Source organism: Mirounga leonina, unplaced genomic scaffold (assembly GCF_011800145.1).
Source record: "Mirounga leonina isolate KUSES-001 unplaced genomic scaffold, KU_Mleo_1.0 Mir_126, whole genome shotgun sequence".
In the NCBI taxonomy this organism is placed as follows: domain Eukaryota; kingdom Metazoa; phylum Chordata; class Mammalia; order Carnivora; family Phocidae; genus Mirounga; species Mirounga leonina.
In genome coordinates, this window is record NW_023270314.1 from 21,673,124 (window position 1) to 21,700,761 (window position 27,638).

The 27,638-nt window shown below is 56.4% G+C and overlaps 1 protein-coding gene across 2 annotated transcripts in view; it reads right to left on the minus strand.

Moving 5' to 3' along the window:
* LRP1 (LDL receptor related protein 1) overlaps nt 1-27,638 on the minus strand; it is a 79,018-nt gene that overhangs the window by 30,302 nt on the left and 21,078 nt on the right. The window contains exons 7-31 of one of the 2 annotated variants that reach the window (XM_035002330.1): nt 23,259-23,421; nt 22,955-23,177; nt 21,767-21,956; nt 21,159-21,302; nt 19,754-19,990; nt 18,419-18,599; nt 17,308-17,530; nt 15,765-15,966; nt 15,354-15,479; nt 13,004-13,144; nt 12,765-12,890; nt 11,949-12,065; nt 11,423-11,503; nt 10,726-10,776; nt 9,648-9,815; nt 6,532-6,714; nt 5,902-6,102; nt 4,411-4,656; nt 4,002-4,199; nt 2,553-2,757; nt 2,211-2,375; nt 1,326-1,570; nt 972-1,103; nt 443-670; nt 25-199 (exon numbers count right to left, since the gene is read on the minus strand). In XM_035002330.1, coding sequence (XP_034858221.1) covers nt 25-199; nt 443-670; nt 972-1,103; nt 1,326-1,570; nt 2,211-2,375; nt 2,553-2,757; nt 4,002-4,199; nt 4,411-4,656; nt 5,902-6,102; nt 6,532-6,714; nt 9,648-9,815; nt 10,726-10,776; nt 11,423-11,503; nt 11,949-12,065; nt 12,765-12,890; nt 13,004-13,144; nt 15,354-15,479; nt 15,765-15,966; nt 17,308-17,530; nt 18,419-18,599; nt 19,754-19,990; nt 21,159-21,302; nt 21,767-21,956; nt 22,955-23,177; nt 23,259-23,421 — 4,351 coding nt within the window. The remainder of the gene's footprint in view (nt 1-24; nt 200-442; nt 671-971; nt 1,104-1,325; nt 1,571-2,210; nt 2,376-2,552; nt 2,758-4,001; nt 4,200-4,410; nt 4,657-5,901; nt 6,103-6,531; nt 6,715-9,647; nt 9,816-10,725; nt 10,777-11,422; nt 11,504-11,948; nt 12,066-12,764; nt 12,891-13,003; nt 13,145-15,353; nt 15,480-15,764; nt 15,967-17,307; nt 17,531-18,418; nt 18,600-19,753; nt 19,991-21,158; nt 21,303-21,766; nt 21,957-22,954; nt 23,178-23,258; nt 23,422-27,638) is intronic. The other variant, XM_035002331.1, reaches the window with a different exon arrangement.

The window sequence follows — 27,638 nt, forward strand, 5'->3', positions numbered from 1 at the left end:
CCCAACCCTGGGCCCTGGACTGACCCACGCAGCGGGTGGACCACCAGGCCGTGGGGCTGCTCTAGGCCCTGCACCACCGCATTCTTGAAGGAGCCGTCCAGCCGGGCCACATTGATCTGCTTCTTGTTAGTGTCGTAGCTTGTCCAGAACAGGTTTCGGGACACCCAGTCCACAGCCAGCCCATGGGCATTTGGCAAGTCTGGGGGGCACAGCAGGGAGTTGGAGGTTGGGTGTTTGCGGGGCATAGGTCAGGAGGCTGGAGGAAGTGGGGGATTGGCCTGGTTTGGGGGGGCAATGGGGATCGGGAACCCAGGGTTGGAGCACTGGGAAGGAGGAAGATTTGGAAAAGGAGTATCAGGACCAAGGGGACCAGGGATGGGAGGAAGGCCCGGGTCGGGGGGGCGCCCACACCCACTGCGAGGGTCCAGGGCGAGGGCAGAACCTGCAGAGACGACAGTCTCCACGCCCGTGCCGTTGATGAAGGCCCGTTTGATGGCCTGTGTCCTCACATCGGACCAGTAGACGCGCTGCTCGCGGGCATCATAGTCCAGCACTGTGACATTGTCGATATCAGGCACCGTGAAGGAGATGATGTAGTTGTAGTAGGGGGCATCGAGGTCCACCCCCCGGATCTCCATCTGACGTGCGTACAGCAGGAACTTCTTAAACTCTGTGGGGCATGGAGCAGGTCACTGAGGGCAGCCCCCTACCTTCATGCTTCCCACCCACCCAAATGAGCGCCCCTCCTTCTTCTGGTTCCTTCCATTTGCACCTGGCCGTTGGCTTGGGCCTCACCTCCCTGCCTGAGTTCCTGCATCTTCTTACAGTGGCTGTCTCTGGAGCCTCTCCCAGCAGCCCCCTGCTCCCCAGACTGGGACCGTCTACCTTCGCTTACAGCCGTGAGCCTGGTACCCGACCCCTTCCCTGTCGGCTTCAGTTCACCAGTGGCTCTTGAGGGAGGGGCCTCCTACCATAGCAGGTGGTGTTGTCCCTGTGGAGCTTCATGAGGTGGGGGCAGGCGCAGGAGACGGTCCGGTTGTAGTTGATGAGACACAGGTGGGAGCAGGGGCCCCGGCCCCCATTGGCCTCACAAGGATTGGGAGCTGGGGTTGGGGGAGAGGAGAAGTGAGGGCGTCCTGTGACTTGCTGGCCCCTACCTTTCTCACCTGGGCCACCCCCTCCTCACCCGCTCTCCCCCTCCCCGTTGCAGCATCGCCCGCGGCTGGCCCATCCCCACCATCTCAGCACAGCCCCTCATGCTCTCACGGCCCCCTCTTTTCCCAAGGGCTTCTGCAGAGGCTGCCGGCCCCTCTCTGGCCCCTTACCCATGGGCTGCCGGGAGGGGTGGTACACCTGCAGATCAAAGGGCTGGGTATTGGTCCTCTGTACCACGGTGACATTGTGGCCGGTCCACTTGTTGGCCTTGGCCAGCGTGTTTGTCCGCCAGTCCGTCCAGTACACCTCCCCCCCATACAGCGTCACTGCAAACGGGTGCGATAAGAACTCGTGTCCCCGAAGCACCTCCATGTGGCCGGAGCCGTCGTAACGGGCTGAGTAAATGGCGTCTGACCTGAGAGTGTGGTCGGGGCAGAGTGAGGATGCTGGCTGGGGCCAAGCCCTGGCCCTGGCCCGCCCCCCCCCCAACAACCCCCGAGCACACTGGAGCAGGCCTTCCTCCCAGGCCAACAATGTGGAGTGAGACCCAGAGTGGTTCACCGTCTAGGATCCCAGCTCTCAGATCCCAATTCCCACGCCCTGAATCCCCTGGCTCACTCCTCCACAGGGCCACAGTTGGCACCTACGGGGCTTTGAGGAGGTTGGGAAAAGGCACCCGCTCTGAGCAGACCAGTTAGAAGAAGTTTCCCCTTCCCCTGGGCAGATAAAGCCCCTGAGCAGAGTGCACAGATTTGTGAGTGAGGACAAGAGGTTGAATTTCAGCCTTGCCCATGCCTGGGCCAGCCCCTCCCCCACCTCATGCAGGGTGACAGCCCTGCTTCCACCCTCTTCTTCCCACACCTCTTCCCCCCGCCCAGCCTCACTCGCCCCTCACCTCAGTCCTCCCACCGGGCCCAGCCCTTGGCTGCCCCAGTTCTGACTCCAGCTGCCCAGGCCTTTTTACTACCAAGTCCTGAGACTCCCGACCCCACCCTATCCCTGGAGGGGAAGCGGGTGGCATGGAGGACTCTGGGGACATGGTGGGGGGCGCTGACCTGGCATCGATCCAGAGGATACGCTTCTCCAGGTAGTCCACGGTGAGCCCGTTGGGCCAGCCCCCTGAGCCTGTCTCCCGGTGGATGGTGCGGCGCCCAGCCCCACTCATGGAGGCGGCCTCGATGCGGGGCAGGCTGGCATCCCAGTCTGTCCAAAACAGGATCCTGGGGAATGGGGAGGGGGTCAGGGGGGCCAAGGTCGAGGGCCTGGAGCGGGGCTATTATAGTGGTAAAGGGCAGAGGGGGGTGAATAGCATTTGAAGAGACAGGTGTCCCTGACCTGGCTGAATGAGGTTTCAGAGGGGACCATGGGGCCAGAATAGGGCTGGGCAGGGTCCTCACCCATCCCGTGGATCCAGCGCGATTGCCCTTGGGTGCTCAATGTCACCAGCCAGGAGGGTGGTCCGAAGGGTCCCATCTAGCTTGGCCACCTCAATCTGGTCCAGGTTACTCTCCACCCAGTAGATGTTACCTGCAATCCAGTCTACAGCCAGACCCTCGGGGGTGGCCAGGCCGTACTGAATCACCACCTCGAAGCTAGTCAGGGCTGGTAAAGAGAAGGTCATGGGTGTGAAATCACAGTAGACCAGGCAGCCTGGATGACTCACCCTCCACCCTGACACTGCCAGTATCTCTGATGCACCCTGGCTTCACCTGGGGTTCAGAGACCCCCCCCTCCTACTCTCCTCACCCAGGCCCCCTGCCCCACCAGGAGGTCAGATAGGAGAGGAGAGGCCTAGTTTCTAGAACCCTGAAGAACGGGAGGTCACAGCTTTCCTCTGCTTGCAGCTCTGTGAAGGGCTAACCGATGGAAAGAGGTCAGAGCAGAGGGTGGAGGCTTTGGGGGATAGACATAGAGTCAATCTGAGGAGGACAGAACTTTCTAGAAGTCACTTCATAAACTGTCTTGAAGATTTATCCATGGAAATATATATATTTTTAATATATTTTTCCATGGAAATATATGTATATATATATATATATATATATATATATATATATAATTATTTTTAAAACTGTTGCATAGTGTGAACATTATCACAATCTACTTAGCCATCCCCTTGTTGATGAACATTTGGGATGGTTCCAAGTTTTCTCTATTAGAAACAATACAAACTCCTCTAGTAAAATGTGCTTCTTTCAAGTCTTTGCTCAGATGTTGCCTTCTCAGGGGGCCTTCCTTGACCACCCAATTTAAAATGTCAATGCCCATTCTCCCTACCCCCATCCCACCTCCTTTCTTTATATCCATAGCACTATCCCCTTCTGCTGTATTCCATGTTGTACCCATTTGTTTTGTTTATATCTGATGTTTCCCCTGGTGTGTAAGCTCCATGAGGGCAGACGTTTTGGCCTGTTTTGATCACTGCTGTCTCACCAGGGCTCCGTGTGTATGGCAGGTGCTCAATATGTGTGTTATAATGACAGATGTCTGTGATGGGTCAGGCTGCCTTTGGACAGAAGGCAGGATTCAGGTACCCCATCCCTAAATGGCTTTTTGCTTTTAAGCCTGCCGTTCTAGGATTTGGGGAGCTCCAGGCCATTCCAAAGAAAGGCTGATCATTTTGTTAATTATCAGGCTGGCAGCTCTGCTGACAATAATTACGGAGCGTCAGGAACTGAGACCCACAGCAAAATCTAACCCAATTAACGAGAATGTGGGGGATGGGGGAGCTAAGGGCCTCGGCTTCCGGGCAGCCTGGATCTGGGTCTGCAGCTCTGAGTACCCAAGTGCCCCTTCTCTGCGCGCCACCCGCATCAGTCCTAGGCCCGCAGGAGGGGGGCGGTCACCTCCGTTGTCCAGCAGCTTCCCGCGGTAGATCTTGTCCTCCACCACATCTGTCCAGTAGAGGGCGCTCTGGCTGAGGTGGAAGTCCAGGGCGATGGTGTTGCGCAGGCCAGGCACCAGAACGCTGTAGTCCCCTTTGTGAAGGTCGATGCGCCGGATCTCATGGCGGTTGGAGAAGATGATGAATGGCTTGAAGGGGTCTGGGAGGGGTGGGAGATAGGGGTCAGCTTGGGGCTTGCTGCCTCAGAGCCACCCTGTCTAGGAGCAGGCGGGGTCTCTGCTGGCCCGGGGCCTGGTCATGGGTGGAAACCGCAGCCTTTGGCATCTGGCAGCCCAAACCCAGCCAACGGCAGCTCAGGGGCCTGCCTCAGCCTGCCCAGCCTTCCCCGCCACCTTTCACCCGTATGTCACCTAGGCTGCGGCAGCTCTCGCCGTCCGGCTCCAGCACCCAGCCCTCGTAGCAGGAGCACTTCACGCTGAACTTGTTCTGGTCGCACTTCTGGCTGCACTTGAGGTGCTTGGCACAGTAGCTCTGGATCTGGCAGGTGTGGTTGTCGGGCCCCAGCTCCATGCCCAGCGGGCACGAGCACACAATGCCTTCACCAGGTGCCACCGAGCAGTTGTGGCTGCAGCCTCCGTTATTCAGAGAGCACTGGTCTGCAGGGTGGCCGGCAGGGGACAGGACCAGGGTCAGGAGCCGGGATGAGGCAGGACCACGGCCTGACTGGGCCCCAAGTCCTGGGCGGCCCAGACAGAGCCCCGGCTCCCTGCCTGTGGCATCCTTCTTTTGCATTTCTGGCCAAGCGTCTGTCCCACCACTTCCCAGGCTCCCTCAGAGCCTGACACCCCCCACTGGGACCAGGAGGAGCACCCCCACATCACGGCAGCATCTGGTCTCCGTTTCCCTGACCCTCCTTGAGCCCGTGGCAGATGGAGGGGGGCAGCTTTTCGCCTCTCTCGGAGGGCTGCCCTTTCCTTGATATCCCCTGATTTGGGTGTGATTGGGGTGGGGTGTGGTAGGGAATGTCCTGCCGGGTTCTCTGACACACCCTGAGAGCTGTCAGCCGTTCTCCAGGCCAGCCCCAGCCTGCTTCCTCTCCCACTCCTCTCCCCGAGCGACAGACGCTCTGCCTCTGCAGGGGAGACAGGCGGTCTGCTCCGTTCCTCATCCCCACGTCACACCACGCAGCCCTCCCTGACCCCTATTTGTTCTGCTCCTTGAACGCACAGCCTCCTCGCCAACCCTCCCACCCCCGCTGTACAAGATCTAACCGTCCATCCTTGGGAACCCAGTTAAATCCCTGCCTCCTCTGGGAAGCCTGCCCTGACCATATCAACCCGCAACCCTGGTGCCTTCATTTTTAAAGGCAGCTCCGCGCTGTTCCGCCAGCTGTGTGTGGGCAAGGGGCCACGGGAAGGGGTTGCACTGTACTCTCTCCACAACACTTTCATACCCCTGTGACCTTAGTCCAGTTATTTAACCCCTCTGCCTCAGTTTTCTCATCTGGAAGATGGAGATGATAATTCCATCGGCCTCACAGGGCCGTCTGAGGGATTAATATGCTTTTAAACGATTAACAGAGGCCTGACTGACGTGAGCCATGAGAATCCCGGGAGGTGCAGCTCAGGCAGAGGGAACAGCAGGTGCAAAGTCTCAGAGACAGGACCATAGTGTGGCGTGCTCGGCACAGCCTCTTGCCCAGGTGAGTCTGAACTCAACAGGGGTTGTTGCTAACTGCTCTGGGGGTGTCCTGTCCAGCAGCCGGCTGAGACCTCTCCCCGCTCTGAGACCTCTCCCCAAAGAGCCTGTCCTGCTCCACCGGCGCTGGCCCTGGCCCAGACGCCTCACCCAGCCACCCTCCCTACTCCTGCCCCAGGGCCTCTCCGAGGCCTGGGCCTCACCGCAGAGCTCGCCCTCATCCGAGCCATCTCCACAGTCGTCGTTGCCATCACACAGCTTGTCGAGGGGCAGGCATACTGAGGTGTTGTTGGCGCAGGGGTGCGAGGGCGGCCTGCAGGCCAGGGACTCACAGTTCTCCTCATCCGAGTTATCCTCACAGTCACTGTCGCCATCACAAACCCATGCTTTGCTGATGCATCGAGCTGAGGGACGGGTATGGTATGAGGGGCCAGGCCGGGACAAGAGGGTTCTCCATGCCTTTCTTCCCAGACCCAGTGGGCTTCTCTAATAGGGCCGTGATTGTAATGCCTTGGGGTCCACTAGGAACCTCGAGGCCTTCTCTGTCAGATTCATATAGGCAACAGAAAAAGCAAGAATCTGCAGAGGGTGCTGAAGCTCAAATCTGGCGGTGACAGTTTTGGTTCCCAGGGCTCTTAGTGCAGACCCTGACCCCTTCACCACTTCCCCCAGGCATCATGCACAAAATTCTGTTTGTGCCCTTTGCTTCACAGTGTTCCTCCCCCCACCCCTCCTAGCATAGCACTGTCTCCCTTGCCACTCCCCTGCTCTCAGTATGGTCTCCTCCTGTCCATATTGCCCCAGTCCAGGCTCCCACCCATCCTTCTTTTTACCAGAGTCCTTGCAGCCAAACTTGACGTTGGGGTCACAGACGTGGGTCACTCCCTCACAGCTCTTTTCATCACTGGAGTCCATGCAGTCAGTGTCTCCATCACAGCGCCACCGTAGGGGAATGCACAGACTATCCAGCCGGCACTGGAACTCATCATTGTGGCAGCCGCCAGGAGGCCTCGTGGCTGCAGGGGACAGAGGGAGGGCATGGGGGCGGAGGGCCTCCAGGTCAGCCATTCCCATGTTTACCTTCCCAACCCCCCTCCTGTTCTGCCCAGTCCAGAGCTATGAGCTGAGGCAGGGATGGAGAGTTCTCTGAGCCCTACTGACCCTTCTCAGAAGCTAACTTGGAGTCAGGAAGGTCACACCTCCCAGGACCCCAGCAAGCGGCTGGCTAGTCAATAATCTCTCTATTTTACACACCGGTGATCTATTGGCTAAGCAATTTGCTAGGCCAGAGCTCAAAGCACAACCCCCCCAACCCTTCGCCTAGCCTCTGTTTGACCCAGGAACTCCGCAAACACTTATTGAGCACCTCTGGTGTGCCGGGCACTGTTCCAGGTGCCAGTGTGAGCAAGACAAAGTCTTCACGCTCACGGAGCTCAAGTTCTAGCAGGGAGTGATCAAAGCCATGGAGACGAAGCTGGGTCAAGGCGAGAGAGGGGTGGGGATGCCACTGGGTAAGATGGCCAAGGAAGGCCTCCGAGCAGATGTCTGAACAGAGGCCTGACTGACGTGAGCCATGAGAATCCCGGGAGGTGCAGCTCAGGCAGAGGGAACAGCAGGTGCAAAGTCTCAGAGACAGGACCATGCGGGGCATATTCATAAAATGCCCAAAGTGTATTTGAGGCTGCACGGCTGGAGTAGAGTGAAGGAGGAAATGAGTGGCAGAAACACAGGTCATCGAGGCGGTGGGAGCCCGGCAGGCTGGAGGGCAGGGCTGGGGAGTGATGTGACTCATGTGCTGCAGGCTCACTCGGGCTGCTGCACCGAGATCTGACTCAGGAGGCCGGGAAGCAGCAGGAGCGGCACCCGGAGGCCCCCACCTCCCTCTCACTCTGCTGTCTGCTCCCCACCCCACCCCCTCGCCCCCCACCGCCAATCGGTCAATGCCTGCATCTCGGCAGTGGCCTCCAAGCTGAGCTTCCTTCCTCGGAGGCCCCTGAACCTCTTTCTAATTGAATCCCCTTCTAGGATTGTCCTCTGAAAGCACCTTCCAGCTTCAAAGTCTTTCAGAGGCTCCAATGCCTGACTTTCACCCACTGATGTCATCTGCCCCCGTTGGGCACAGCCTCATTCCCGGCCGGCTCCTCCAGCCTGACGGGCCCCAAAAGGCAGAGGCGAAAGTGCTCGGTTTCACCCTCTACATCTTGCTGCTGGGTTCTCCACCCCTACCCACCTCCCATCTGAGGACCCTCCCTCCTGTCCCTTTGGCCACAGTCCAATCCGTCATTAGGGCCCTGTTCAGACCCCACCTCTTCCTAAATGGCCCCAGACCACTTTAGCTCACCACCACCGTTAACGGTCGCTACCAGTTACGACATGCCTGCTCCCACGGGCCAGGTCCCTTACATTCCCTCTCATTTCATGGAGGAGGAAGCCAAGGCTCAGAAGAAATGGCTTGTCCAAGTTCACCCAGCTTGTAGGTGAGGGGCAGAGTGTTTTTCCTGCCATACCACAGGCCTCGGGGCCCCCTTCTCAGAATCTCAAAGCACTATTACCTGTCCCACTCACACAGCACTTCTGAGATGGCCCTTGAGACTTAGCGACTGTTTCCTGGGCCTCAGGTGACCATCCCCACCCTCCCTCTCAGTCCTGGGCCCCTGGCGGGAGCTCGTGCAATCATACTACTCTCAATGGATGCACCTTCACTCTACAAGGCACAGGTTGTAAGTTGGAGGTCCAGGGGCCAGATAAGGCCTGCGGAAAGATTTTGGCCTGCAGTATTTTTAAAACTTTTAAAGTCCATTGCTAGTTGTTCTGGGTTGATTTGTGTTCCCTAAAAATATGCTGATGTCCTAACTCATAGTACCTGTGAATGTGGTCTTCTTTGGAAATAGGTCTTTGCAAATGATCGAGTTAAGATGAGGTCATTGGGGTGGAAAGAGGAAATCCAGACACAGAGACAGGCACACACACAGGGAGAACACCATGGGAAGATGGAGGCAGAGACTGGGGTGAAGCATATACAAGCCAAGGAATCCCGAAGATTGCCTGCAAACATCACAAGCTAGGAGGGAGCCCTCGGTAGATTCTCCCTCACAGCCCTCAGAAGGAACCAACCCTGCCAACATTTTGGACTTGGGTTTCGAGCTTCTAGAACTGAGATGATAAATATCTGCTGTTTAAGCCACTCAGTTTGTGTACTTTGTTGTGGCAGGCATAGGAACCTAATACACCAGTGTTTAGGAGTGGGTAGGTTTCACATAAAAACCTGCTTTTCTGACTTCTCTTAAAGCCTGGGCAACCCTGGGTCTGCAGTCTTCCATGGAAACAATCAGCCAGAGCCAAGAAACAAACCTTCCTTGAGAGGGTCTGTGCCTTCCAGTAAACTCGGTCCCCACTGCCCCCTGGCTGGGCCCTGGAGGCTTGGGCCCTGAGGACCCTCACAGAGCCAATGCCTCTCTCCTTTGGTCCCCACTGTGCTCGTTCATCCTCACCCGCCCCCCCCACCCCGAGCATCCTTTTTCAAGCTCCCAGCTCTCGAGCACAGGCTGTACACTGAACGCTTTTTGTGCATGATCTCACTGAACCCCCACATCAGCGCTGTGATGTGGGCGCTATTATTATCCCCACTTTGCAGATGACACTCACAGAGGCCCACAGAGATGAAGTAACTTGCTCAAGGCCACCCAGATAGTAAGTTGCAGAGCTGGAGCGCAAACCCAAGGCCACCCAACTGCAAAGCCCGTAATCTTAACAGCGTGTGACGACGGTTTGTTGACAATCTCTCTCCCTCCCTCACAACAGGCAACTCCTGAGGATAAGAGCCATGTCTGGGTTATCTCAGTTCCCAGATGGCAGTGGCACACGACGGGGGGAGGCACGGAGGGACGGAGGGACGGCTGAGTGACCGGCAAGGACGGTCTCGCCGCGCCTGCTGCCCCCGCACACCCACCCTGGTTGGTGCAGTTGGCGTGGGTCTCGTCACTGTAGTCCCCGCAGTCGTTGTCCCCGTCACAGGTCCAGTGCTCGGGGATGCAGCGCCCGCTGTTACACTTGAATTGAGTGCTGGAGCAGGAGTGGCTGCAACCGGCCTCATCACTGTTGTCCCCACAGTCATTGTCTGGGGGGAGGCAAGAATGGCAGAAGCGAGGAGCAGGTCAGCAAGCGGCCTTCTCTGTGACCTCAGCTTGGGGCCCCCACGCCCACCTCCCCATTCCCACCTCAGCCCACCCCACCCCCCCACTGAGAAAATAACAAACAGAAAAGACACAGAAACTGCATAGACTGCAGCATGCACCATGGCCCACGCAGGAGGGGTGGGGAGAGGTGGGGGGGGGCCACGACGGCCCTTCCCTGAGTCTCGGAAGGCGGCGGGTCGGGGACTGGACACGTTCCTTTCCCTTTCTCCTTTCAGCAGGGTGTGGGAACAGGGGTCAGCTTGCTTTGGGGGAAAGGCAGAGACTTCTCTGGTTTGGGAGGGAGTGAGGTGGGTGGAGTGTAGGTGAGGTGTCCTGCTGGGGAGGGAAGGGCCTCATCAGGCCCCCCCTGAGCGTGGGCACTGCTGGACCCCAGGCTCTGGGCACCCGGCTCACGGGGGGTATGGTCTGAAGCTGGGAAGGGTCAGGGGCCACTTCTGGAAGGCATCTGAGGGTGACTGAATGAATGTCCTGCTTTCGGGGCCTTGTGGGTGGGGGTTACGGGACTTCCCTCCACATTTTCAGGACGCTTGAGAAAACTGGGGCATGGCTTCCTCCCTTGGGGTGTGTCCCTGCCTCTTTTCCACCTGGATTTGCTTGTCTCTCCTCCCTCTGTGTCTTGGTCTTCTTGTTGCCACCTCTGTCATCTCCTCTCCTCTGCCCTGTCTGCTTCTTGCCCTTCCACTGTCTTTCTCTGTCACCTCCTCTCCCCCTTCTCTTTCCCTTCACATCCTAGGAGCTCTCTGGAGGGGGGAGCTGCCTGGGGGTCCTGAGAGGCGGCCCGAGGCCGGCTCAGGCTCTGGGGTGATGGTGCATGTGCTTCTATGCACTGACCGGCAGGCTCAGGACAGGTCTTTTCGTCAGAGCCGTCCCCACAATCCTTCTCTGAAACACAGAAACCGCCAGGGCAACCATTGGCACACGAGACACAGCAAAGATGAGGGGCCACTTGGCGTTGACCCAGTACATCCTCTCACATGTTAGCCAGGGCTGGAGCCACTGGTACAACACGTCACAACACACAGACACGACCAGAGCCACCAGACGGCACACACATGACGATCCACTGGCCCCCACGGCTCGGGGCTGAAATCCCGTGGTCCGTGGCTGACCGCCAGGTGGGCTCCCGAGCCTGAAGCCGGAGCCTGGAGGGTGCACCAAGGACCCCAGGAGCTGGGGTTTGCCGGGGGAAGAGAGTTGGGCACTGGGCTCCCCTTGCTCTTTCCCTCTAGCCTTTCTCACTCATTTCTCCCCGGCCCCCAAGCCTCTGCCAGAGAATGGGCCGCTCAGGCTCCGTCTGGGGAGGACTGGTGCTGATGGGTGACCAGGAGGGTCTCCCCTCGGTCCATACTGGTTTCCCCATGGCATTTCTGGCTTGTCCTCATTGCTCCCAGCCGACCGAGTGGGGCTTCAGTGAATTGGAAGGAGGCCCCAGCTTGATTCTAAAACCCCTTTACCTCTCACCCAGGACCTGGCTGTAGCTTCTAGCTTTCCTAGGAATCGGGGCAGGTTAAGGGGGACAAGCTCTTACCATTGTCACATCGCCAGTTGATGTTGATGCATCTGCCATTGTTGCAGGTAAACTGAGTCAGGGGGAAGCAGGTGGGATAGGCTGTCAGAGAGAAAGAACAGCTGAGTAGGGCCCTCAAGATTATACAGCATCAGAGCCCCAGGCAGGTGGGTGCAGGGTCCCTCGTGGAACCAGCAGCCATAGCCCGGCCAGTCAGGGGTGGGAAAGCTAAGTGGCGGGGGCTCAGCCTGGAGCTCTGCTCATTCTTCCCCATCCTTCCGAGCAATCCTTTCTCAAGCTTCTAGCTACCAACCATTCACCTTGTGCTGAGTGCTTTTCATGCAGGATCTCACTGAATCCCCACATCAGGGCTCTTATTATCCCCCATTTTGCAGGCAAAACTCACAGAGGCCACAGAGAGGAAGTAACTTGCTCATGGCTACCTGGGGACTAAGGTTCAGGGGCCCTCCAGCACCCCTGCCCCAGTGCACGTTCTCCTGGGCTCCCCCTCCCCTGTGCCAGTCTCGCCTCCCTGCTGCCCCCTTACCACACGAGGCAGACTCATCGGAGCGGTCGCCACAGTCATCATCCAGATCACATGTCCAGGAGATGGGGATGCAGCGGCCACTGGCACAGGAGAACTGGTTGGGTGGGCAGGTGCGAGCTGGGGACAGGGATGGGCGCGAGTGTTCATAGCCCTGTCCCCCTCTCAACTTCCTGTTCTTTCCTGCTATCCTCTGCCTATCAGGAAGTCTTCCCAAGGGTCTCAAAGCCATTTCTCTTAGAGAAGCTCAAAGCCATCTATGTGTGGGGTGCCTGGATGGCTCAGTCGGTTAAGCGTCCGACTCTTGGTTTTGGCTCAGGTCGTGATCTCAGGGTCATGGGATCGAGCCCCACGTTGGGCTCTGCACTCAGCATGGAGTCCACTTGGGATTCTCTCCTTCCCTCTCCCTCTCCCTCTGCCCCTCCACCTGCTCACACTTGCTCTCTCTCTTAAATAAATAAATAAATAAATAAAGATCTTAAAAAAAAAACAACCAACAGCCATGTGGTCTGACACCCCATCTGCTTCACCCCATTTCTCTGGTGTCCTCCAAGGAGAAGATCCACCCTCCTTGCTCCTGTCTCTAATCTGAAGCCACGTTCTGTTCCCTGAAACCTCAGCCCTCAGAGCCAACCCCGTTCTTCTGGGCACAGGGAGAGCACTCCTCTCCCGCTCGCAGCCCCGTCCTCTCGGCCCTAATACCCCGCGCTCCTTTCTTTCCCAAGGCCGCTCTGTCTTCCCAAGCCTGGCTGCCCCCCCGCCCCCACCTCCCCCTCCCTGCCTGCGGGGCACCCTGTGCGGTCTACCCCGAACCCACACCTGAGCAAGTGGCGTTGGACTCGTCTTCACTGTTCCCACAGTCGTTGTCCCCATCACAGAGCCAGCGGTTGGGGATGCACCGGTTGTTCTCACACTTGAAGCGGTCCGAGGGGCAGGTGTGCTGATCTGGGGAGCGAACAGGTTGGGGGTCAGTGAGAGGGCGGGGCCCAGCTCGCTTACCTGCTGCCCTGCAGGCCTGCCGTGCTCCCCACCCCTGGGGAGGGGGGTTGAGGACTCACGGCAGAGGGCCGGGGCCTCGTCGCTGTTGTCCAAGCAGTCATTGTCCCCGTCGCACTTCCAGCGCTCCTGGATGCAGCGGCTGTTGGCGCAGGCGAACTCGCCCGGCTGGCACTGGGGTGGGGGCACGTAGGATGGGTTCGCTGCAGGCACCACAGGGGTGTGGGGGGAAAGTCAGACCCAGGTCATGGGGCAGGGGCTCTGCTCTCTGTACTATGCTTGCCTGTTGTATTATTTTAAATAATATCCCGAGAGTCATTTTTCCTAGGGCGTAATTCTTCATGAACAAATAATCTGGATGGAAAGTGCAGCTCTTTCTCAAGCCACAAGGGTGATGTTTACTTGAATACTTTCAGTACTTCAGTATGACCTGAGACCAGCTGCCTCCGAGAGAGCCTGGAGCCCCACCCCCGCCCCGTTACTTTTGTCCCTACTGAGAAGACCACTCCTCACCCGCTTCCTCCACAAACTGCCTCTTGGAAGTCACCTCTGGGACTCCCAGGGCCCTATCCTGGTCCCTGGGCTTTTTCCTTCACAGATGCATCAGCTCCACCAGAAGGAGTGAACACAGGCCCCAGAACTCTGCAGACTGCACCCTCTTGTCCCCTGACACTCCTACCTCACCACCCCTGTCTGCCTTGAGCTCTCAGCAGTAAAATCACTATGTCCTTGGTCTGTGTTTGCATGGGTAACGTCAAGAAGCTCAGCACTCCCATGTCGGTCCCTGTCCCTGCACCCTGAGCTCTGCTGGATGCCTTTCTGACCCAACCATCTCTCATCCCCGCTCTAATCCCTGAAACTTCTGTGCATCCCGTGGGTGCCTACTGTCTCTCTTGCGGCCCTGGACCACTGGGCCTTGGTATGTGTCACCTTGCTCCTCGCTACTGCTTCCCGACTATTCTCTCTTTCCTGAAAAATCAGCGCTGACTTTCATGCTATTAGACTATACCAACCCCTACTTCTACGGGCCCCCAGGCCACTCCCTGGCATCTTAAGGGTTTTTAGCTCCTGGCTTGGTATCACTTTTCCCCCATTCTCTCCTGCTCTAATTCTCAAGGATTTCAATGTCTGTGTGGATCCTTCCATCACGCTGGCCACTTGATTTCCCTCTTGGCCAATGCTCTTGCCTTCCACCTGGCCTCAGTCACTCCTTAGCTGTCTGCTAAGGCCCCATTGACTCATTTTCATTTCCGGGATTCTATCTTAAGGTAACAATCCAGAATATGGGAAGGCAGGAAGGTGTGGGAAATAGCAGGGCAAGTGATGAAAAAAACAGGCTCTCGGTCAGATTTCCTGAGTTCAAATCCCTATTTGGACTTTGGGCCTCAATTTCTTCATCTGTATACTGGGGCTAATAAAATACACGCTCCCTACAGGAATATTTTAAGGAGTAAACAAGTTACTGCACGGGAAGTGCTTATAATCCTGTCTTAGTTCCTGTCTGTGCTCAAGAAATCGATGTTAGCTGTGATTATAACAAAAGAAAAAAACAACCTAAACATCCTGCAGTAGAGAGAAATGGTTGAGAAAATTAAGGACCGTTTACTAATGAAATATATTTCAGTCATTAAAAATTCTGCTGACGTATCTATGACCTACTGTTGAGTGACAAAAAGCAGAAAACAGAACAGCAGGTGGAGCGCGATTCCGTTTAAGTAAAGGTAAACACGTAGAGAACTGCTTGGGAGGGTGTCCCCCCCAAATGGTAACAGTGACATCCATGGATGGTGGTATTTGGGGTGGCTTGTACTTTCTCTTTATGTTTTTCTATACTGTTCATTTATTTATTTTTTTACAATGAGCATGACCTACTTTTATCTAAGAAGAGCCTATTTAAAATAATGTAACAATAACACAGAAAATGCTGTGACATATATGAGCCCAAGAGGGTGGAAGACATTTTATGTGCAGTATGATCTCAGCTATCTAAACCCAACCATGTAACCCAGCTGGTCATGAAGAGATGGTGTTCCTTCCCCACACTGCTAACAATACACTGGGGTCTGTTGGTGGGATTTGGGCTTTTTTCCCCCCTCTCTAATTTCCAGTATTTAAAACTGTTGTTATATTACTTTGATCCAGGGGCGACAAATGTAAAAGGATGTGTTCCTCTTTCCAAAGCTGTCCTGGTCATCACTCAGTTTCCCCTAATCTTTGTGCTCTCCCAAATTCCTCCCATCCCCGGTCCTCCCCGAACGCCCTCCTGCCCCCAGGGCCTTCTCTCACCACAACCCTTGCCTCCTGTTGCCCCCACAGGGTCTCCTTTGCCTCTTTCATCTCTGACTGGACACTTCGGCCCCCTCCCGCTGAGGACTGCTCCCGGGCTTCCCACCCCGGCTGGGCACCTCATACCCAAGCAGGTGACGCCGTCTGTGTCCAACACCTGGTCCTCAGCACACGCGCACTGGCGGCTCCCAGGGGTGGCCAGGCACAGGCTGCTGCAGCCACCGTTGTTCACGCGACATTTGTTGGTGCCCACTACAAAGGCAGGGCCGAGGGAGGGGCCGGCGAGGACAGGGAAAAGTCACGTTCAAGTGAGGAGTCAGAAAGGGAGGCAGTGACGACAGGACAATAAGCATGTTGGAGAGAACATGGAGGCACGGGACAGGGAGGGAGACGCGGAAGACAATCAAACTCTCTTCTTCAGGGCCTCAAAACTCAGAGCCTAGGTTCCCTGGGGAGTGCCTTCACCCCCACCGCCCCGAGTAGCCTCACTCCCCATCCAGGACCCCCCCGATCACTGGCCCCAGCCCCAGGCGGTACCTTGCTGCTGCTGGGCATCATACATGCGGATCTCAAAGATGGGGGGCCGTTCGCTGCGCAGAAGGGTCACGGTGGGGGGGGCGCCGCCTGTGCCCCGTTCTAAGCGGTAAACACTGCCACTCCGGTACTCGGTCCAGAAGAGGTAGTTGCCGTGGTGACACAGGCCGAAGGCGTGGTTCAGCTCAGGACCCTCGTATACAATCTAAGAATGGAGGGGAGGTTACTGAGGAGCTGAGGAGAAATGGGGTGCCTGAGGAGGGCCCGGGGGGATTAACATTTTGTTCATTCATGTGTCCATGTCCTGGGTGTGGGTCTTGTTTCCCCCATTAGCCTAGGAGCCTAGGGAAATGAGGGTGACAGCTTTGCACGCACTGAGGTGCCAGACCCTGGACCCAGCAGGATGCTGATGGGGAACTTGTCCACACTATCCTCCCTTGGATCCATTCATATGCATTCATATCCCTCCAACGTGGGCATATGCGCGCACACACACACAAAGTACTGAGCAGACAGCCAAAATTCATCTGTTCATTTCTTCACTCAACAAACATTTGCCAGGATCTATTAAGGGTCAAGCTATGGTATGAAAAAGACACCGTCCCTGCCCTGAAGCCACTATTGTCTCATGGAGGGCACACGCGGTAATCCAGGCTGGAAGAGGGGTCTGGAGACAACATCCCGGAGAAGGTGGCTCCTGAGCCATGGGACAGGGGAGGAGGAGTGGGGAAACTGCGTCAGCAACAGCACAGGGGGCTGCACCCTGTACGCTATGTGCCGGGAATTCCAAGCTGTCTTGTGTCACTTGCTCAAATGTCAGGGTACAGGGAACAGGGGGAGAAATGAGACCACAGAGATAGTCAGAGGCCAGATCATCAAGGGCTTTCTATACCAGGAAAAGGCTCAGTCCACATGCCTAGATATGCACATGAGTCCCGAAGCATAAGGCCGACCCAGTGAAAAAGCACGTGTCGACGCCGTCTCTAGGAGTCCTGCACTTGCACAGAGGCAAACACAGCAGGCGCACACCAAAGTGTGCTGTGTGTGGGGGCACAAACGTGCAGAGATGCACACGCGCTGTCCGCTCCGGTATGCGCATGAGTGGCCAAGCCTGCAGACAGCATGCAGTCCCAGACACGCTCTTGGAGAGGCGATCCTCAGGCAATAGGACACGTAACACACACAGCACAGAGAGGCGCACATCCACAGGGACGGAGGTGGACATGCATGAAGCACACGGGCCTAGATCCAGAGATGCCCACACATTCACACACAAAAAGCCGCATCCAGGGGTGCCTGGGTGGCTCAGTCGGTTAAGCGTCTGCCTTCGGCTCAGGTCACGATCCCGGGGTCCTGGGATCGAGTCCCGCGTGGGGCTCCCTGCTCAGCGGGAAGTCTGCTTCTCCCTCTCTCTCTTCCCCCACCCCTGCTTGTTCTCTCTCTCAAATAAATAAAATCTTAAAAAAAAAAAAAAGCCCCATCCACACACAAACGTGGCCTAGCAACGCACACAAGAACACCCCCACAGAGGTGCGTGCCTGCCCACCTTCCGGTCTGTGCCATTGAGCAGTATGGTCTCGATGCGGTCATAGAAGGCATCCACCCAGTAGAGGCGCCCCGCTGGGATGTCCAGGCTGAGCCCATTGGGCCATAGCACTGTCTTGGAGGTGACGAAGATGTCTCGGTGTGAGCCATCCATCCAGGCCCTCTCCAGCCGCCCTCGCCGACTGTCCTTTGGGTCCTCCTCCCAGTCTGTCCAGTACATCCACCTGTGGGCAGTGACTGGTCAGCACCCATGGGCCACCGCTGCCTTCGGCAGCCTGCTGTGTGATCCCGATCCACGTGTGCTGTACCAGAGCTCCTCCCAGGGGCTTCCTGCCTACTTCACCCTCGCCCCCACATTTCATTCATTCCTCCACTCAGCCAGTATTTGTCGAGTGCCTACTGTGAGCTGGGCACAGTTTTGGCACTCGGGGACCCAGTGGAGACCCAGGCAGACAAGGCCCCTGCTCTCATGGAGATCACATCCCACCCAGGGGTACAGACAAGAAACAAGTCAACTGGAAAGTGACACACATTGGAGGTCGAGAAAAACCAGGAAGGGCATGAAGCAGGATGACGGTATAGGGAGTGGACTGGGCAGCAGCTGGGGAAGGCCTCCCCGAGGAGGCGGCATTTGAGCCTAGGTGTGAATGTGGACAAGGGGCTAGATCTGCAAATGTCTGGGAGCTTCAGGCAAAGCAACTCCCAGAGCAAAAGCCTTGAGGCAGGAAGAGCTGGGGGGTCTGAGGAACAGACAGGGGGCAGTGGGGACAGAATTTCCTAGGGTAGCAGAGAGATGCAGATGAGGTTGAGGGGATGCAGGCAGATCCTGTAGGAGCCCAGGCCTGATAAGGAATGTGGATCTCACTCCAAGGGTGAGGGGAGCCCGCAGGGGGCCCCAAGTTGGGAGTGACAGGACCAGATCTCTCTGTATGTGTCTAAGGCATCACTCTCATTGTCCTGAAGATGGGGCACCTTTCCCCCATTCAGCCTCTGATTCCTGCCTCAGCACCCCACTTTAGATTGCTCTCCCCTGTACACTCCTTGTCTCACCTCCCAGTTCTGAGACCCACAGTTCCTGACTCCTCCCACCCCCAGGCCCTGGGGAGACTCACCCATTGAGTGGATCCACCACAATGGCCCTGGGGTGTGTCATTTTGCCCTCGATTAAAGTCTTTCGGGTCTGAGCAGCCTTCTCCAGCCTGGCCACACTGATGGTCTTCTTGGGTCCATCATCCGTCCAATACAAATTGTCCCCCATCCAGTCCACAGCTACCCCCTCCACATTGTGGATACCTGCAGGGAGTGAAGGGGGCCATGACGGAGAGCCTCAAAGGAACCTCAACACTGCCTGCCTCTGAGCAACCCGACACCCAGGCCGTGCGGGGAGTACCCTGTGCCCGAGACGGTGGGTGTGCTGGGGTGGGGGGTTGGAAAAGGAGCTGAGGAGACTGCATTGAGGCCCTGGGGCTCTCAAAACTGCGGCCGGCAGCCCGTGAACCTAGGTGGCAGATGCAAGCTCTCATGTGAGGGCCTGTCTGAGCCTGAGCTGGGGTGAGCTGGGGTGCGTGTGGTTCTGGGCACAAGTATGACACAACATCCCAGGCCCAAAAGTCCTGAGCTAACAAAATGAATAAATTAGGAAGTGATTTTTCACTTAGCCAAAGTGTTCATCTCAAGCTTACATAGCAGCTCCCCTGGTATAGGGAACCCCAATCTTTTCCTGATGAGTTACTTCTGATTTCCCCAAAGTCTTATGATTGCTGACTGCTGAGGTTCAATGAGCAGAACTGCGGGGGGTGGGGAGCAGTAACTGGGCGTCAGCCAGATTCACTGGGTAGAGAGCTCTGTCCTGGGGGCCCAAGTGCAGGTTTGGGAATTCCTGACACCCAGCAGGAAAGGGGCAGAACTCAGGAGCTCAGAGGCAGATGGAAATCGAGGAGACAATGTAGTGTTGTCCTGCCCAAGCAGCTCAGAGGGAAAAACTGGGTTCAGGTCCCAAAACATATTCTTCGCAGGACAAATAAGCAAGCAGCTTTGGTGGCTGTGAGGGCTGTGCAGGCCCTCTGTGGGCACCCAGGTGCTGGCGGGGCTGCTCTATTCAAGGCCTCAGGCCTCCCCTGGGCTGTGTCCTGTGTGCAGCTCTGGAGCTCAGAGCCGACGGCAGAGAGACCCCGAGTTTTCCCAAGGGCTGGCAAGGACGGCCCACGCTGCCTAACCCATCCATCCTCCTGCCTCTTTCCAGCTCAGCCAAGAAGGGGGTCACACAGGGGTCAATCTGTCTATCCCCTCATCTCCATGCCAACCGGCCCAGCCAGCCAGTCAGCAGGGGACTCTCCATGCTGAGAGGGCGCTGAGAAGGCGATGCGCAGGCCTCACGTGGCTTCCTTTCCCAGGTGGGTGTCCCTCGGGAGTCCCAGCTGCACAGCCCTCACTTCGGGGGCCCTTACCGTCCTTCAGGATGGTCTCCCGCTCGGTGCCGTCGATCTTCTGGCGGCCAATGAGGTAGCTGGTGGTGTCGGCAAAGTAGATGAAGCCAGTCTCAGCATGGAAGTCCAAGGCCCGGGGGTTCATGAGGTTCTCAATGGGGATCATGTGTTCGTCCGGGACCTTGGCCCCCATATCCATGCCCCGGATAATGCCTGGCCGGCCCTTGCCATACACAAGGAACAGCTCGTGTTCTGGTTCTAGGGCAGGCACAAGGAGGGGCACAAAGTCAGGCACGTGTGTGCGCGTGCACACACACACACACACACACTACCACCCTGCCTCCAGGGCCACGGCCCAAGAGGCTGCAATGCCCCAGCTCTCCTGAGCCAGGGGGTATGGGTATGGCAGGGGGTCGGGGTCACATGGACAGATCCATAAACATGTAAAGGCCAGGGACAGCACCCTGGGGGGTCTGCCTTGCCAGTCTAAGGGTAGGAGATGGTGCAATAGCCAGGAGCAGGTTTTCAGTTAGGTGCTCACTGCTCCGTGGTAAAATGTTGGATTCTGATCACGCTGGATCACTTCTACTCCTATCATCCTTATCTAAGCCACACCACCCCTTGCTTACACCACAGAAGGAGCCTCCTGCCACTCTCCTGCTGTTCATCCTCTACCCAGCGTCCAGCCAGCATGATCTTTTGACAAATGTGAAGCACATCACGTCACTTCTCTGCTGGAAAGTCACCAAGAGCTCCTCGTCCCATTTCGAATCCCGTCCAACCTCTCCTTCCTGTCTCGCCTCATTCATGCTGTGCCCTTCTCAGCCTTGAAGCCTGGCACTGTTGATCCCCTCTGCCAGAGGGCTCTGCCTTCAGGTGGTCACGTGACTCGACTCCTCCCTTCATAGAGAACTTGGCTCAAATCCCTGCTCCACAGAGAAGCCTTCCCTGATCACTCCACCCCAGCTGGGGCCCTCACTGCCATCAGCAGGCCTGTGCTCCACTGTTTTCTTCCTAACACCAGGTACCACTTGGAGTAACTTTTACTCGTCTGTCTCCCCTGCCAGACTATAAGCTCCGTAAGGCAGAGATGACATCTATCTTGTCACTGCCGAATCCTCATGGCCAGGACAGCACCAGACACAGCCCGTGCTCACGAGGTATTTGTTGAGTGAATGAATGAATGAATGAATGAATGAATTGAATGGGCCAGTTGACAGTCTTCTACAGAGCCCGAGGAGGGTAATGGGAAAAGCCTTGCTCTTGGATGTGGGTTCAAATTCCGTCTCGGCCCCCCACTAGAGGCGAAATGGGTAAATCCCTTCATTTCTCTGCATCTCAGACAGAAACGGCCTGGCTGTGGGGAGGCAGACAAGGACGTGTCCCACCCCATCCCAGCGGGCACACCCCCCCCGCGGTCACTCACTCTTGCATGACTTCCCATCGCTGCCCAGGCTGAAGCCGGAGCGGCAGCGGCAGGTCCGTGCCTTGTGGCTGTTGGCTAGCAGGCAGATGTCGGAGCAGCCGCCTGGCTTCCCGAACTGGTCATTCTCACAGGCGTGGCTCCTCACTGCAGGCAGGGGAGAGCTGGTCAGGCCCCTCCAGAGCCCCCGTGCCCAGGCTTCGGGAAGCCTTCCTGAGGTCTGACCACACTCCTTCCTGCTGTGGTCTTTAAACCTGTTGTCCCATTTGAAGCTTTAGAAGCCACAGGACTGGGATTTCTCTGCCTTCAGACTTGCAGGTGGCCGTTTCTGCGGCCAGGGGAGAGAGTCACACCATTGCCCGTGGTCAGGTGCTTCTACTCTGAAGCAGCCAGGAAACTGGGAGGAGCAACCTATGTCCTGAGCAGAATTGGGTGCAGGGGCTCCATGGAGGTGGGATCTAGAGGCTGAGGGGCAGGAAGGGGCTGGCAGGGGAAGCTGAGGGGCCAGGGGAGCTAGTCCGGGATGGATTGCTATAAGAAGCAGTCATGATATGAGAGAACCGGGCATTCCCACAGGAGGGTCCATGCAGGGGCTGCGGGGCCCCACTCACCTCGGGGCTGACGCCGCTGGTGGTAGATATGGAGGGCACCACCCTTGTCCACACGGGTGACGACCTGGTAGTCAGTGCTGTTGAATCGATTCACTCGGATCACGCTCGTCTTCTGCTGGGCATTGGCATTGTCCGAGTTGGTGGCATAGAGATAATTCTCAAACACGGTCAGGCCATACAGATGCTCAATCTGAGACGGGCAGGTAGGAATGGTCAGCATGAGAGAAGGGAATCCTCCCTCTGTCCTGGAGAGCCCCTCGGTTTCCCATCCAAATTTCATTATTTGCACTGCCCACTTCATTCCACAACTGTCTAACTCTACGCTTTCCTCCTGTATCCTCCGGCTCTTGAGATCTTTGCTTGTCAAAATCCCACTCATCCTTCACAGAGCGTCTCTCTGAAGAGCTTCTGGGATCTTCTAACCAGACACAGGCTCACCTTTCACGCTCCATCTCTCTGGCTATTATCCACTGACTGGTGATTTGTGGACTCATCCCATCCACTCTGCTCAAACCCCTTGAGGGCAGGAACCACGTCCCCCACAGGCTCAGGCATACAGTGGATAATGGAACCATTTTGGACTGAATTGGAGTTGGGCCCTAAACTCTGTCCAAAGGAGGACATTCTTAGCCCAACTCTAGCCACGAGCTTTGGGAAGACTGAGAGGACAGACTTGCCCCAAGCAAGCCTGGTAACAGCCCTTGCTACCCACATAACTTATCCAAGGTGACTGACTGTTCCAGCTTGTCCAAGACAAAGGGATTTGCTGGTTTGTGGCATGTCCAGGGCTAACAGGGATGGTTGGTCACCTCAATGATCCCAGAATGGAGGTGCCATCTCTGAGTTGGAAGGGCTTCTAGACTTGGTCCCAGTGCTATTTCCCAGCTGTGTAACTTCAGACAAATCTCTTAACCTCTTTGAACCCTGCTTTTTCTAATGCCAAAAAGGAACTGAGACACCTGCCCGCTTATCTCTCAGGGGTTGTTGTAAGGATCAAGTGAGAAAAGGGAATTAAAAGATGTCTCTAAAATGACCTGTTTCCGTCAGAGTAGAAGCCATATCCACTCCCTTCCTTGAGGGGCTCATGTCTACCCCGCTTCCCACCAGAAGGCAAACGTGCTCCCATGTCATCCTCCCTCTCACTGGGAGGCCTAGGGAATGGCTGCCCTGAAAAAGCTTTCCCCTCACCAAAATGCCCTGGATGATGGTCTGCCGGCCCTTGCCCTCGTAGTCCACCACCTCAATGTAGTCCAGGTAGGCGTCAGCCCAGTAGACGAGGCGGCTGACGAGGTCCAGCGTGATGCCGTGAGGAAACACGATCTTGCTATCAACCAGCTTGGTGCGGTTCTGCCCATCCATGTCACAGCGCTCCACCTTTGGGATCTGCCCATAGTCAGTGAAGAACACCTTCCTGTGGGCAGAGGGCACGTTAACTGGGCTCTGGACATCGGGCACTCTCCCTTCCACCACAGCCTCGGCCCACCCCTCTTACCCCATGGCAGGGTCCAATGCAATGCCCTTGGGGTTGTAGAGCTCCAGGTCCAGCAAAGTGACACACGTGTCCCCGTTTCGGTTGCAGACAAAGATCCTATCATCGATGTCATCCACAAAGTAGAAGTTGCCCGTCAGCCAGTCGATGGCCATCTGTTCCACGTCTGGAAAATGTGAACGAAAGAGCTATGGGGGGAGGTCCTCCTACAGACATGCCCACCCTTGTTGGTGCAGAACCCACCCCTGGAAGCCCACCTCCTCTGGGGCGACCTCCTTCACCACGTAGGCTATAGCTGTCTCTCCTCGCTGAGCTCCTGTGGTAGTTCTTGGCAAGGGCACATTTTGCCTTGTATTCTTTGCCATCTTTCCTAGCTGGTTTCTATCTGGTTTCTCCAAAGACAAATGTCCGAGTGCCCTCCCACAGAGTCCTGCTCCACACACCGAGCTCAGCGCCGCACACAGGAAGCACTCGGTCCATGTTGGCTGATTAGTTCATGGACAAGCTTCCCCAGCTCTAGCCCTTCCCTGAGCGGGACCATCTTCTTGGGGTACCAAAAGGCAGTGAGGACAGGTCCCCAAGTTCATTCCAATATTTTTACATATGCTTTTACTTGAGATACCAGCACTCTGGCTAACTAAAACATCACTCACGTTTGATGTTGGCTGGATTTTCATCAACGTTATATGGTAAGTCAAGTTATCTCATGCCAGCCAGGGCACTGACCAGACACGTACATGTTGTGTGACTCTTAAAAATGGAAAAGCAGGGCACACCATTAATAAATTCAATCTGAGGGGCGCCTGGGTGGCTCAGTCATTGAGCATCTGCCTTCGGTTCAGGTCATGATCCCAGGGTCCTGGGATTGAGCCCCACATCGGGCTCCCTGCTCCGCGGGGAAGGCTGCTTCTCCCTCTCCCACTCCCCCTGCTTGTGTTTCCTCTCTCACTGTGCCTCTCTCTGTCAAATAAATAAAATCTTTAAAATAAATAAATAAATAAATTCCATCTGAGAAAAAAGTGTGTCAAAATATGGCACCCATAGACATGGAAAAGGGAAGGCCCATGGTATCAAAAGATTGGAACCAGTGACATAGGCCAAACTTCCTCTACTCACCCCCGTTCCCGTTTCTTCAATGTCCCTATTGCTCAATTTCCTATCCTAGGGAGGGTGGGAAGGAGCAGAGAATAACATACAGGGCTGGAGGACAGAGAACATAGGAGGAGGGCCATAAAAGGACTCTGAAAGTAAACTGAGGCATGGTTCACAAAGAAGGGGAGCTTTGTGAAGATGAGAGGAGGATGGAGACCAGGTGCCCACACTCAGTTTATGCCATCTCTGGGGGAGATGGGAGAGGCTAAAAAGGACTGAAGAGGGGAGGGGTAGGGCACAGTAGGAAATCTGGGGACAGGGACCCCTGCGGGCCTCTTCGGACTCCTCTTCTCTAAGACCCACTGGCTCCCATCCACTCACTGCCCCCTCCAACTACCACCACCAGAGGTAACGCCTCTTGCAAACTGGGAATCTCCTAAGACAGCGACTCCTCGGGACCCCTGCCTTGCACTCCACCTCCACCAATTGCCCCAATAGGTAAAGAGATCTGTGGACCACCTGCCTTTGGCTGCAACTTACTCCCACACACTACCCCCACTCAAACCCAGTAGGGATTATTCTGCCCCCACAGAGCTGTGGGTATAATAACTAGACGCTCTGCTCAACCCCCTTCTAATCCTGCCCCCACCCACAGGGATTCAGGGGCTGTTTCCTAACAGTGGGTGGGGGTGGGGGCAAAGGGAACAGGAACGTGGCTCCCAAGGAACTTGGCCAGGCCCTGACACTGACTCACAGTCACAGGACTTAGGCCGCGGGAGGAAGAGCAAGAGCCAATTCGGGGCTCTCATCAAACTGGTTTCCTCTTCAGGCCCCCCCCACCCCCCCCCGTTAAGCCGCACTTCAAGGTGACCAGAGAAGGAGGTCACGGAGAAGAGGCACTGCCCCTGTGGTTGCTGACACACCCCCAAGCTCAAGCACTGTCTCCTCTGGGCTCCCAGTACTGGCTCATCCTGCTGATGGGGGAAGAGAGAGGCAGAGCAGCCTGGGAAGTGCGGGTCCCAGGCCACAGAGGAAGAGGGCCCCGGGCTGGGATAAGGCAATCACACTGCCCCACACACTGTGACCACAGAAAAACAGATCCAAATGAATGCCACTAGGCGGCCTCTGGAGGAAAACCGAAGTCCCCAAGGTGGTGGTGGTGGGGCGGGAGACCTGCCGCAGCAACGGGCAGCTAGCAGGCAAGTAGGTTGGAAGGCAAATCGGGCCGCGCGCCCTTTACTTGGTGGCCACGGTGGGGGGGCTGATGGCATGCAAGGGAACTTCACTGGAAGCCATTTTCCCAGCACCAGCTGGTGCAGCTGCGTCCTTCTCTCTAACTTCCTGAGGCTTCCCTGAGTCACTGCCCAGCTCAGGGCTGGCAACACCCTGGCGCTGCTCCCCATCCACTCTTCCCTCAGCAAGAAGGAAGGAGGAAGAAATCTGAAGAGATCGAATGCCCCCCCATTGCAGGTGCAGCTCCACAATCGCCCCCCGTGCCCCCCAGGACGTGGCCGACCTTTGAGACTCCCTCCTGGCCTGGCTTCCCTGCCAATTCCGGGAGAGCAGGCAGAGGGATCGTCCTTGCTCTAGATTATTTACCCTTGGCCGGTCTCCCCTTCCACCTCCCAAAGGCCAGGCAGGGCCCCACTCAGCAGGCCGGTGAGGAGTTGGCAAGAACGGGCGTCCCCAGCCCGGCCTGGCCTCTACTTTGGTATTTTTGCAGCTGGAGACTATTAGTCGCAAGCAAAAATCCTTTGTTATACAACCCCCCTCCACCACATTATTTTCCTCTCTGCTAAAGTCCAGATTCCTCTGCCCACCCCACCACACACACTCACACACATGGCCACTCATACCTATCCAAGGCCAGTGAAGACAGATGGGCTCAGATTAGGAGAGGGCACCTTCCCTCCTTGGCTCCCCTATGGGCAGTGTCTGGACCACTGGCCTGTCTCATGGCATGGGGGGCAAGTTGACTCCTGGGTTTGACCCCAGAAGACCTGAACATTCTGGCCCCACACATTCAGAAGGCAGCTGTCCCCTGTGGTCCAGCTTTCTCAGGGCTGACCCCAGAGCATCCTCCAGAGGGGCTCTGGCCAAGGGCCCCAAATCTTTTTTTTTTTTTAAGATTTTACTGATTTATTTGACAGACACAGCGAGAGAAGGAACAAAAGCAGGGGGAGTGGGAGAGGGAGAAGCAGGCTTCCCGCCAAGCAGGGAGCCCAATGTGGGGCTTGATCCCAGGACCCTGGGATCATGACTTGAGCCCAAGGCAGATGCCCAACGATTGAGCCACCCAGGTGCCCCTCCCCTAATTTTTTTTTAAGATTTATTTATTTATTTGACAGAGAGAGACACAGCAAGAGAGGGAACACAAGCAGGGGGAGTGGGAGAGGGAGAAGCAGGCTTCCCGCCAAGCCGGGAGCCTGATGCGGGGCTCGATCCCAGCACCCTGGGATCATGACCTGAGCCGAAGGCAGACGCTCAACGACTGAGCCACCCAGGCGTCCCCAAGGGCCGCAAATCTTGAAGACAGGGGAATCTCAAGTAAACCTAAGGGGAAGAATGCTATGTGGTGGGAAGGGTCTGGGGTGGTCTGGGAGTCACGTTGTTGGGGATTCCAGTATAGAGGAGGAGGCTAGGAAGCTAGGAGGGGGGTGAGACAGTCAGAGGACAGACCACAGCTTGCCAGTGATGTCACAAAAGACTTTCACTTCCAGGCTCCAGAATAGACCTGGGGTGTGTGTCTATAACTGTTAAGTCCTCCCTGCACTCTCCCCCGACTCCCACCCACCAATGCTCAGCACTCTGCCCTCTCCATAACTCCAATTTTTCTCAACTTCAAGAGATATTTCCCTAAACATTTGCTGCTTTTCCAAAAACAACCCCCCCACCCCTGCCCCACCATTCCCAAGAAGGCCCTGGCTTCAGCTGCAGGGCTCTAGTCACTCACCCTAAAATAAATCTGGGAGAGGAAGGGGGCCTCTGTGCCCAGAGGAAATATCCCCCAGTGCATCCATATACCCAAAGATTGTAGGACAGGGCATGAAGTCCCTGGATGAGGAAGGATGAGCAAGGATAAACCCCATTCCCACTTTAACCACATCCCCAATGAACACACCGCATTCTGGTCCTTATTCCAGGAACCTCCCCACCTCTCCCATCACTCTGCTCTGCCCTGGGCCCAGTCAGGCTCCAGACACTGACAGCGGATTTGAATCCTGGTTCTATTACCTTCCAACTGTGGGACTATGGGAAAGTTACTTAATGTCTGAGTCTCAGTTTGCTCAT